Raw genomic sequence first — 11,374 nt, 5'->3', positions numbered from 1 at the left:
CGTGTGTCTTCCCTGAAAATAAGAAGCGATCAGTCTCTCACAGCACTTCTAGTATCAACTTCTCATTTTCCTATGACAGGGTGAGACATGATTATGAAATCAGACGACTGCAGTCAGACAGATTCCAGAAATAAGACAAAACAGTAGAACATTAATCTCAAACTGAACCAGATTAAACAACCAAAATCTGAGAAAAATCTTAAACACACAAACAGTTCATCTCTACCTGTTGTGTCTTCCTGGTGCAGGATATAGTGGTCAAAAAAATGATGATTTTATCCAAATTATGTCCACACACTTCTTCTTTCTGCTGTGCCTTCAGTAGTCCTCAAGATAAGACACAATCAGAGAGCTAAGGCACACTTGTCATATGTCTGTCTTGGTTATTAACTTTCCACTGCACTTTTCAAGTGAAACTAATGGCCATAATGGTGTTGACTATAATTCTGTGTAGGGAATGGCAAGGGGGCTTCAAGTTGGGTGGCAGCTTCTCAGTGACCCCCTTCTATAACCGTCTCTACTGTTTCAAGAGCCCCATGACTGACATGGTGCATAAAGACCAAGCATTAGAGGTTGTTTGTGCACAGTAGTCTTTTATTACTCCAAATAAAGAAGGGATACAGTTGTGTTTGGTTTTTCGTCTACGTTTTTACAGCTTAATTGATTTTTGAGGCCTCAGTTTTTGGGTTACTTTAGAGGAGTACTGTTACAGAAGTAATGTGTGTCTGCAGGGGGATAGACAGTGCTAAGATAATGGTGGAGATATATTTAATGATAGCAGTGGAGATCTATCTAAACATGTGAAAAGGTTACTAGACTGGAGTTCAGCTGTATTTAAATGCCATATTCAGTCATGTGGGAAAGTTAGGACACACAAACCTTTGTCTTTTTACATATATTTCAATATATGGACATCTTTACTTGAACAATATTGGGGAATGACCAAAGAAATGCCTTTTAAAAGTCACTTGTAAAATGTAATTAGTAAAAATACTATTTTCCTGTGAGGAAAAAGTTAGGACACTCCCACGTCTATTACTACTTCAAATTACTTCAGGTCAGGCCCTCCTAGCAAGTTCAGTCCAACAGCAAAGAATACATAGATAAGTCTCCAACAATCCTTCAAATTCATGTCCTCACACGATCTACAGGTAGCTCTTGCCACAGCTTGAGGCACTTGAGAGAACTGTGAGACCATCGGTCTAAAAACTAAAACTGAAACATCACACAGCTGAAAGAATGGAGGACTGGGAAATACTTTCTCACGGTTGATGTCAGAGACATCATTATAGGAAACGTCTAACTGAAGTTATTTCAGCCAAGGGGAGAAATACCAGCTATTAGGGAGTCTTAACCTTTTCATTACAAGAAAAATGCATTTCTATGGAATTACACTTTACAAATGACTTTCAAAGACATTGAAGATGTTTTATTGGTTTTGTTATATTACCTCTTTATATTGGAAATGTAGCTAAATTTATAATCTCTTAATATTTTTTAATGAAGATCAAAAGTCCATATGTTTAAAAATAATTTGAAACAGACCAAAACCCCAAGAATGTTTTGTAACAGTCTTGACTGGAAACAGTAAAACACTACTGTTTACTGTTTTTGAACCACTTCAGATAAAAGCAGGAAAAAACAAAGAACTGGTGGTGGATTACTGCAGATGTAGACACCCCCCTCCATCAGTGAACATCCAGGGTACGGACATTGAGAGAGTGGACTCTTATAAATACCTGGGTGTTCAACTAAACAAAAAACTGGACTGGTCAGTCAACACTGCTGCACTGTACAAGAAAGGCCAGAGCAGACTCTACCTACTGAGGAGATTGAGGTCCTTTGGAGTGCAGGGAGCACTCCTGAGGACTTTCTTCAACAAAGTGGTCTGCTGGGACAGTAGCATCTCGACAGCAGACAAGAAGAGACTGAACAAACTCATAAAGAGGGCCGGTTCTGTCCTGGGAAGCTTCTTAGACCCAGTGCAGGTGGTGAGAGACATAAGGATGACAGCCAAGCTGGCATCCATGCTGGAGAACAGCTCCCACCCCATGCATGAGACTCTGGCAACACTGGGCAGCTCCTTTAGTGACAGGCTGCTTCACCCCATGTGACTACTTTCCAAACATAAACAGTGATATTTGTCTACTCTTTATTATAGGGATTTTTTCTTATTACACAATAAACATACAAAATATTTATACAAAAATACACTTGTAAACATACATATTGTAAAAGCTTTGGTACCATAGCGTGATTGATATCTTCATGTAAAGTGAGACATATAGACTGACACTATATAAGGTTTGGCTCATATACAAAAAAGGCTACAATACAACAGAATCAAAAGACCAGTGGTTCCCAACCCTGGTCCTGAAGAACCCCTCGATCAGCACACTTTAGTGGGTTCCTGGTTTAATACACTACATTCAACTCTAGAAGGGCTTATTATTGTCATTATTATTATTAGTAGTAGTGTTGGGAGCGGGGTAAATGATCAAATGTGCAGGAAAAGAAGTCCTGCAGTACCAGGGTTTGGAAACCATTGCAAGATAAAGCAAAGGGAAAGAGCTAAGGGTTGTTTTTTAGTGGACGAAAGCGATACATTCCTGGACTGGGCAAATAAGACGCTGGAGGAAGTTGACCTTAGACACTGTCCTGATGTCAGTTTTACTGTTCTCGTTATTAATGATTAAGGCTGGATGTGGGAGCATAAGGAACTGGTCCTGTATCAGTGTAATACAAACAACTTCCACCCTAAGCAGGCACAACTCATGTGATACGCATACTGACCTGAAAGCAGTAAAGAAAGAAAGTAAAGAAAAAAAAAGAACAAAATCTTACACAAAGTCGCCCTGTTTCTAGTACCTTAACCTGTGCTGAGTTTCACTCGTGTTTTAGTCGGAATTCATTAAGATGATTAAGGGAATGAAGACTTCTGTCAGCACTATGATGGAAACGATCATTTATAACAATAAAAAATACAAGCAATCTTTAATTGATATCTCATCTATCAATGTACTGTACCATGTTTTCCTTCACTCAAATACAAAAAGTAACAAAAATCAAATATAATCTAGGTGAAAAATTCCCATGAGACTGTAAAGTGCAAATTTGCTACAAGGTTTTTTTTTTTTTAATTCCCTTCTCTAAATGCAAAATATAGTAAAATGATATTGTTTGAAAAAAATACACACTTTTGCATAATATTCCACTCAACAGGAAAAAAATAAGCTGAAACAGAAAATATCTGAACAAACTCATATGTCATAAAATCAAATATGTCCTTCATATCAATGTCAATATTTGTTACATGGCTTGACTATAATGAAAATCTTACAAAATAACACAGAAGTCCTCAGTCCTATAAAATGACAAGCGACCTTCAAACGCTACAAAATCCAATAATATTCACAGCATCTGTCTTCAATACTGAATATGTATTGTTTGTAGCTTCTCTTTAGGCAGTTGGACATACATTGCAATGTACCATTATTCAGGTTCCAACTGCAACCTGATATCAAAAACGAGGGGGGAGTATCCCCCTCTAGCCCTATCTTTACATTTGCAGTTAAATGGTCCAACTGTGTACCAATAAAAGATTTTCCATGACTGATTTCTCACTTAATACTGTAGGCTAATTTAGTTTTGCTGCTCTCCAGCTACCCCTCAAAATTAAAACCAGTGATCTGATTTCCACTACGATTCCTCCTCTGATAGCTACAGTTCAGTCTGTCTAATATGAAATCCTTTTCTTTACTACTTTCTAATGTATGTGACTGTTCTCAGCTGTACCCAATAAGAAGTTCTTAGTTCATTAAGACATCTTATATAGCTATGAACCAGATGCTTTGTCAGCTTTTTGTTTTCAATGTAAATTTTACATTTACTGCAATGGGGCAGGAATCTACATAGTGTCACAGGAAACTCTCCTCTACATCTGGGGTTTTGGAGCACTCCTTCAACAGCTCCTCCTGCTCTGCCTCACTGCTGGCGTTTTCCAGGGAAACCGTTTCCGCCTCAGAACCCAGGGAGCTACAGAGAGAAATCACATCTTTAAAATTCCTATTAATCACATTCAGTCAGTACAGATCACACAGAAGCCACAAAAAGGTGGTGTTTCGAAATTGCTCAAATGCAGAATGTTACAGTCAACTAACATTGCTAAGAAAAATATAAGCAGGACTAAACATCCCATCCCAACATTCCATTAAAAAAAAGCATTCATTTCTGTTAAACTCCAAACATAGGCACAATGCTAACTGGAAGATGACAACATTTAAAAGAAACGAGCCGACTAGTCTAAAGAAAACTACAATAGACGATACTGTTGAGGAAAAGCATACTTCCATAAAAAGCATTGTAACTGTCTCTATTTTGGGTGTAATGATTTAAATGTGTACCAAAATACTTTAACTGAATGCAGTGTATCGTTCTTGGAAATCACTGTTGAGTGAACTGGGTACATCTGTTACAGTAAATTGACCGGTTACTAATGAACTGAACTGTTATTTAAATGGCTGGTCTTTTTAATAAGTCATAATGAATGTAATTTAATTTAAATGTAATAATTTAAACAATCATTTAATTTTATAATTTAATTAATCATTTCTGGGGGTGTGATTTTAGGAGTTAATTGTGTTATAGAAATGGTAAGATTCTATCCAAATGGTAAATAATGTAGTCTGATCAGAACTGAACATTTATCCTACAAATATGTACATCGTTATACCCTTCGTACACATGCATATAAACTGTGCGCATTAGGCAAACCTTAATGTCTTACAGTAGCACACAGACACTCCTTATTTTTGCTGTATTGCGACACCACTGTCTCATAAATGATCAGATTTGAATTGTGTGTTTGTTGCACCCCCTGTCTCTAATATGCAGTCACAGTACAATAATACTCTTTTTATATTACTAATTCATCATTGATACTATAATAGTACTTTATTACTGAAACCTGAATACCTAATTACATATCCAAGAGAAAAAACATACATTTCCTCTTAACTTATTACCTTAACTTTTATTTAGACCTTCAAAGGTATATCAGATTTATTTATCTAGAAATCTAGTTCCAGTGTTTTAATTTAAATATCCAACTATCAACACCACTGTGAAATAACACTGCCCACAACTATGCAAATTCGTCTTTGTGTGAGTCCCATTAGTCACCACACCACATACCACCAGTTCTTTCAGTTGCTGCTGTAGAAAAAACGGGTCAAACTTTGTTGTGTCATTAAGACACATACTGCATCTGTCAGAGCAGAGTTTATTAATCCTGTTCTTGAGGACACACTGCCCTGCATAGTTTAACTATAGCCTACCCCAGCTGACCTAATCCATCACCTGAAGGGTCTGATAATTAGCAATTAGCTGGATTAGTTGTGCTAGGGTAGGAAGTAGTCGAAAATGTGCAGGGCAGTAGGTCCCTGTGCGCAGGATTAAGAAGCAATGTACTAGACAATGAACATAGGCCTTAAAATCCCTGCATACCGCATGAGCTCATTCTTTGTCCCCCATCTGGCCTTGTGTTCTCATATGAAAACCAGAAGCGAGCCTGTCTGAGTAACATCCCCTCATGGGGAACTGGTGCATCATCTTTCCTGCGTCTTCCTGCGGTTTCTACTATATTTATGCAGAAAGATGTTCTACCTCGAGGGGATTTCCGCTGGCAGGGTAACCTCCTGGCAGTCTTCCTCTGGCTTGGGGTCCGGTATGGGGATGATGTAGCCATTGTAAGGGGCCATTTCTGTATCCTCGCTGCCCTCCAAGCAAGGGTTGGGAGTGGAGGATTGAGGGAACATGGAGGAAGGGGATGAGGGAGAAAGGGTGCCTGGGAACGGAGAGGGCACCCCGGGTTTGGTGCGCACCACCGCTGGGTGGTCACTCTTAAGGAAGCTGTCATTGACCTGGTGGTACCTCTGTGGAGACATAGAGAGAGAGAAAGAGTGAGTGCTTCACCAATTAAACATGCTCTTAATTATCACTAGGTGTATCATACAGGCATCAGTTAAAAACCTTGCACAGAGGTTCTGTGAGCCAAAGTTCTGACCAGAGTTTAGAAAGAAACTGAGAATATTATTTTAACACAACTTGGCCCAAATAAAATTAATTAAATTGCCAAAATTTCAAAACTTGGCCAAATGAGTGGGGATCCGGGCTTGCTGGTGCTGCATTGATTTAAGAAGGCAAATTTTTATTCATAAGGTATAAGAAATAGGCAGGTTGAATAATGGAGGTAACAGAAGCTGTCTATAGTTAGTTCTGGCTAACAGGGCTCATGTCCAGCTAACTGCAGCTGAAGTGTGCTAATGTTTGATATTAGCTAAAGTAAGCTAACTAGAATTGTATTAATAGCAACAAAGCTTTGGCCAGCAGCAAAATCACTGTTATAATTAATCATTGAATTTAATATATTTATGTCCATTAATTCAAGTGAGAAACCTAGGTTCACATGGGCAATTTCAGCCCATAGAAGTACAGATATGATGCCAGACTGGCATTTTTTTCTGCCTACTTAATGTCATAACAATGTGCTCATGTAAGGGCACTCTTGTTTCATAGTAATGTCAAATCTAATATACAAATCTAATATACCTGCAAATAATTGATACACAGAAAAAAAAATATTAAATGATTTACATTTTAATATTTTAGTATTAAGCCCATTGGTAGACTAACAGATCACCAAAACGCGATTCTTTTTTAATCACATAGATGGCACTGTTTCTACTTCAGTATACCAGAACAAGAACATTAGAATTCTGCAGGACTGAAGTTATTTAACAGCTCTAACTCAACAGTTAGATCTGTTTTTTAACTGTTACCTGAGCTGAATCTGGCAAAATCATCACACTGTGCTGGACACCGGCCTTACAGCACCAGAAATTAAGACCCTTGTTTTAGAGGAACTTTAGTATGCAGTGAGCTTCCGATGAGTTAAGTGAACATGGATGTTTCATGTTTTATCACATGGAATCCAAGGAAACAGAAAAAAGGAGCGGAAACCTTTTTATAGGCATCTGTGAGCATGTTCCCCATGGTCTGGACCAGAAAAGAGAACTCAGGCCTCTTTTCAAACTTCTCCTCCCAGCACTTCCTCATCACCTCATAACTGTAGGGGACAAAGGGACATATTGTATAATAAATGTTCAAGATTGTTCAGATTTACTAATTGTCACATATTCACCTGCATGTATAATGCTTGCACACAAACCAGACATCACACATATATAGTTATTACCATTAATTAAGCACTATATTCACACCTCATATCCTGTATATAGAAGTATATAGTGTTCTAAATAGAATTAGAATTCTGAAAAGTTCAGACTTACATTTCCTCTGAAGCATGCATGGGTTTGGTCATGCGATATCCTCTCTTTAGGGCGTTATAGAACAGCTCATTCATAGGCAGATCTGGATATGGAGTTCCTCCTGCAAGAATTAGTAAAAACAAGTATTGTACTTTATTAACTGTAATAATATAATATGTAAAGGTGCACATATTTGTAAAATGTGTCCTCCGCATTTAACCCATCTGTGGTAGTGAACACACACTCACACACTAGTGAACTAGGGGCACTGAGTACACACACACAGCCAGAGTGGTGGGCAGCCAACTCCAGCGCCCAGGGAGCAGAGAGGGTAAAGGGCCTTGCTCAAGGGCCCAACAGTGGCAGCTTGCCAAGCCCGGGAAACGAACCCACAACCCTGTTATCGATAACCCTGCGCTCTAACCGCTGAGCCACCACTATACACAAGTATTTAAATAGCCTATCTTTTATGTTTTTTTCTTGTAATCTTCACCCCCTCTACTTATAATATTTGTGTGGGTTTTTGTACCAACAAACAGGCACTTTTTACATGACCATTTCCCACCCTTTTTTTGTCTTTCAATTAAACTGGCCAAGCAGTCCCAACTGAAAAGTTCCTTATAAATTCAGTGTGAATGGGTGTGGCTAAACTACTGCAGGCTGAACAGGCAGATTCTGTCAGTGTAAATATGCTGTCTGATCTATCCAACAGGTGTATACAACTCACCCAGAGTGAATATCTCCCAGAGCAAAATGCCATAAGACCAGACATCACTCAGTGTGGTGTACAGGTTATGGAAGATGCTCTCTGGGGCCATCCATTTCAGGGGAAGGAATGTCTGCAGGAGTCAAAAAGGAACAGTGAGTCTGGACATTGTAAGCAACTCAGAATTGCTTGACACCACTGGAGAAGCAAGAATATAACCTGGTGCACAGACTTAGGAAGCATGGGAAATACATAAATAACTAATAAAATCACACTTTTTTAGATGAATCTACACATTTTAAGGTGTATCCATAGGTGCAAAATTGTACTTCTGGAGAGCTGACCAGACGGCATCCAGATGTACTCTGAATAAAGCACTCCATACACCATTTACGAGCAAAAATCCTCTTAAATAGGTTCTTTGCAGCAAAAACTGTTGCAAGATTCACTAAATTCCAAACATGTACTGAAGATTGTTATCATATCAGTCATGTCATTACATTTTAGCACTATATTGGGTTATCCAATGATGCAATGACAGTTCATAGTACAGTCCTTAGATTCAGCTTGACATTATTCCTGTTTCTTTTATTATTATTTATTTAAACAATAATTAAAACCTTTAAACCAGCTACCTTTGTGGTACATGCACCACAACCTCTCCATAGACCATAGCTACACATATAAACACATAACTTTACATCTTTAAAGTAAAACATAAGAAACCAGCCACGATGCAGCATGCTGTATTTAGGACCGCTCTGTAACATCAAGAACTTTGAAAGAATCTGGTATTGAAGGCTGTACTTACGCTGCCTTTGGAAACGTAGTTATTGTCATGCATGATGTCCCTGGCCAGCCCGAAGTCACAGATTTTCACCAGCTTCCCCTCACAGATCAACACGTTCCTTGCTGCTAGGTCCCGATGAACACACTGGAAAGCCCACAAAAAAAGAACGTTTGAGCTACTGATTCTACAGCAGTTCTGAGCAACACAGGCTTCAGAATATGAGGATATTTCAGACTGTATCATAACAAATAACCTTCTGAAACTGCTCTGTTACTGAAACTAAAAAGAATACAATCAAAACACGTGTCAGTGAAGCTTGGGCAGTTTGTATAAAGATTCATTCCCGTACATTTTTAGAGGCCAGAAACTCCATGCCTTTGGCCACCTGGTAACTGAAGCCCACCAGGTCAGTGAAGCTCAGGACTGGAGAATCACTGATAACCAGTGAAAGGTCCACTCTGTGACCTAAAAAACACACATACACACAAGGACAAACATACAAAGTTACTCAACAGCTCTTAATTAGCCTTTTCACTGACTGTGGAACACAATAACCTTAATAAATAAAAAAAAGTCTTAATTAATACATATCATTATCTATTTCTATAAACATTTTCAAGCATATGAATTATATTAAAAATAACCTAAAATCAGCAAAATCCATGTGTCTGACTAAATGTTTTCCATCAGACCTTGCAGTCACATCTGTCCAGCATCTGGATGGCATGTGCAGTCGTTTATCAATGTCTGGCTGCCAACAAATATATACTGAACCATTACTGTGTTATTTTTTTCTCTGTCTTTGCTTGGATAGGCATGTGCACTATACTGTACCTCTAAAAGCACAGCTACTGGGAGTATGTGGATATAGACTGTGGCTTTAAAAGATCCTGATAATTGATATTCTTAGCTGTCTCTCTGTTCTGAATCAGTGCCTATAATTCAGACCTACACATAACTTCAGTGACGTACACAGAAGTTTCGTTTGTATTCACTTTCTTTCCACTGCTTTTATGACTGTTAAGAAGACAGAGCCCACAGACAGCGCCTCCATTCACCATATGTATATAAAAACAAACACCTACAAATGGTGCCTGACAGTAGTTTCCAAAACATAGGTTGGTGCTGGAACTGTATGAAGCACACTGCCCAGCCTAGTCAAATCTATTCTTAGTTTACCAGTCAATAGACATAGAACTAGTCTAATTACACTCTATTAACTATTAAAGTGTATTACCGGTTCATTATCACAGCTAAGAAACCAGATTTTACCAAGGCACACAGGTTCATATAAAATTCAGATTGTTTCAACTGGTTTTAGAGCAGAATCTCTCCCTTCTGACATAGATGAACTAATAATTTGCATGCAAGGATTTGGAACCTATCAAAAATATTTAGCATGAAAGCAAAAGTCAACGCATTGCATCTTCAATGTATGTAGTTAATAGCATCAGTTCAGGAAAAAGTTTAACAGACTTATTTAGAAGTTAAATGTTAATACCTCAGTCCAAAGAATTTATTAAGGTTTTTATATACAATTTATATCTATAATTTAGTGATGAAAACAAAAACATCTAATACAGCTTTTTTTGCATCAAAAGCAATTCTAAGGTTCTCTAAATTCTAAACATGGAGTGGAAACTGCTGTCATATCTGTCATATCATAACATTTGAGAAACTATTTTGAGACATGCTTTATGCAATGAAGCTATGACAGTTTGTAATACAGTGATGAGAACCAATCTAACATAAATCCTGATTTTTTTTTTGTTTAAACAGTCATTAGCATTGAACCTGCAACCTTCATGATTCATACACCATAATCAATTCCAGTCACAAGAATGGATTAATATATTTTGTTTTTAAATATAACTTAGTGATGATCTTCCTCACCTGGGGTGCCAGAAAAGACTTCCATCATTGATTATTTTAGGTTTAATCAACTGTCTAGGAGATACAATGTCAGCATTTATATCCAAAAGTCATTTGTATTGCTCCAAAGTACAGACATATTTAAAAGAAATGCGGTGTATCATTATATTGCCTATTGTGATTTTTTGTTGAATGATTTTACATAATCGAAATGTGACATTAAAATCTGTATTCATTTTATGTTATAGTATATTTGTATTCTCTATATCTAGTCTATATGAAGGACATAGCAATAAAACAGTAGCAATAAAATAGCATAGCTAACCAGCTAGTTTAGGTAAAGTTGAAATTAACAAAAAACAATTCTTTTTGTATATTGTATATAATGTGCGGGTGTTAGGGAGCCGCTACCAATAGGCGGGAGACCCCTGGGACTTCCAGAACAAGTGGGATAACCAGTATAATCTGGTTACAATTGTCAATTATCCAGTGAAAAGTGTTGAATCACACAGTGCTGGAAATGACCAGTGACATGGGATATTCTAGATTTAGGTCTAAACTAATGCTAGATCAGCTGTTTTACATGTTCAATGCTAAGACTGCTATCTTTGCTATGAGTTGATTAATACCTTAAAGGTGATTTGACTTAATATTGTGTTTTATTTGTATTTCATTTTG

General features: G+C 37.6%; 1 protein-coding gene across 2 annotated transcripts in view; it reads right to left on the bottom strand.

Annotated features, from left to right (window-relative positions):
* Positions 1 to 2,138: 2,138 nt before the first annotated feature.
* pdgfrb (platelet-derived growth factor receptor, beta polypeptide) overlaps positions 2,139 to 11,374 on the bottom strand; it is a 48,921-nt gene continuing 39,685 nt past the window's right edge. For both annotated transcript variants that reach the window (XM_072668279.1, XM_072668278.1), the window contains exons 17-23: positions 9,174 to 9,289; positions 8,846 to 8,968; positions 8,056 to 8,167; positions 7,350 to 7,449; positions 7,021 to 7,126; positions 5,665 to 5,933; positions 2,139 to 4,035 (exon numbers count right to left, since the gene is read on the bottom strand). In XM_072668279.1, the coding sequence (XP_072524380.1) occupies positions 3,918 to 4,035; positions 5,665 to 5,933; positions 7,021 to 7,126; positions 7,350 to 7,449; positions 8,056 to 8,167; positions 8,846 to 8,968; positions 9,174 to 9,289 (944 nt within the window). In that variant the 3' untranslated portion in view covers positions 2,139 to 3,917. The remainder of the gene's footprint in view (positions 4,036 to 5,664; positions 5,934 to 7,020; positions 7,127 to 7,349; positions 7,450 to 8,055; positions 8,168 to 8,845; positions 8,969 to 9,173; positions 9,290 to 11,374) is intronic.

Source organism: Salminus brasiliensis, chromosome 2 (assembly GCF_030463535.1).
Source record: "Salminus brasiliensis chromosome 2, fSalBra1.hap2, whole genome shotgun sequence".
Lineage (NCBI taxonomy): Eukaryota > Metazoa > Chordata > Actinopteri > Characiformes > Bryconidae > Salminus > Salminus brasiliensis.
The sequence above is the reverse complement of the archived record's forward strand: the minus strand, read 5'-3'. Positions and strand labels throughout refer to the sequence as shown.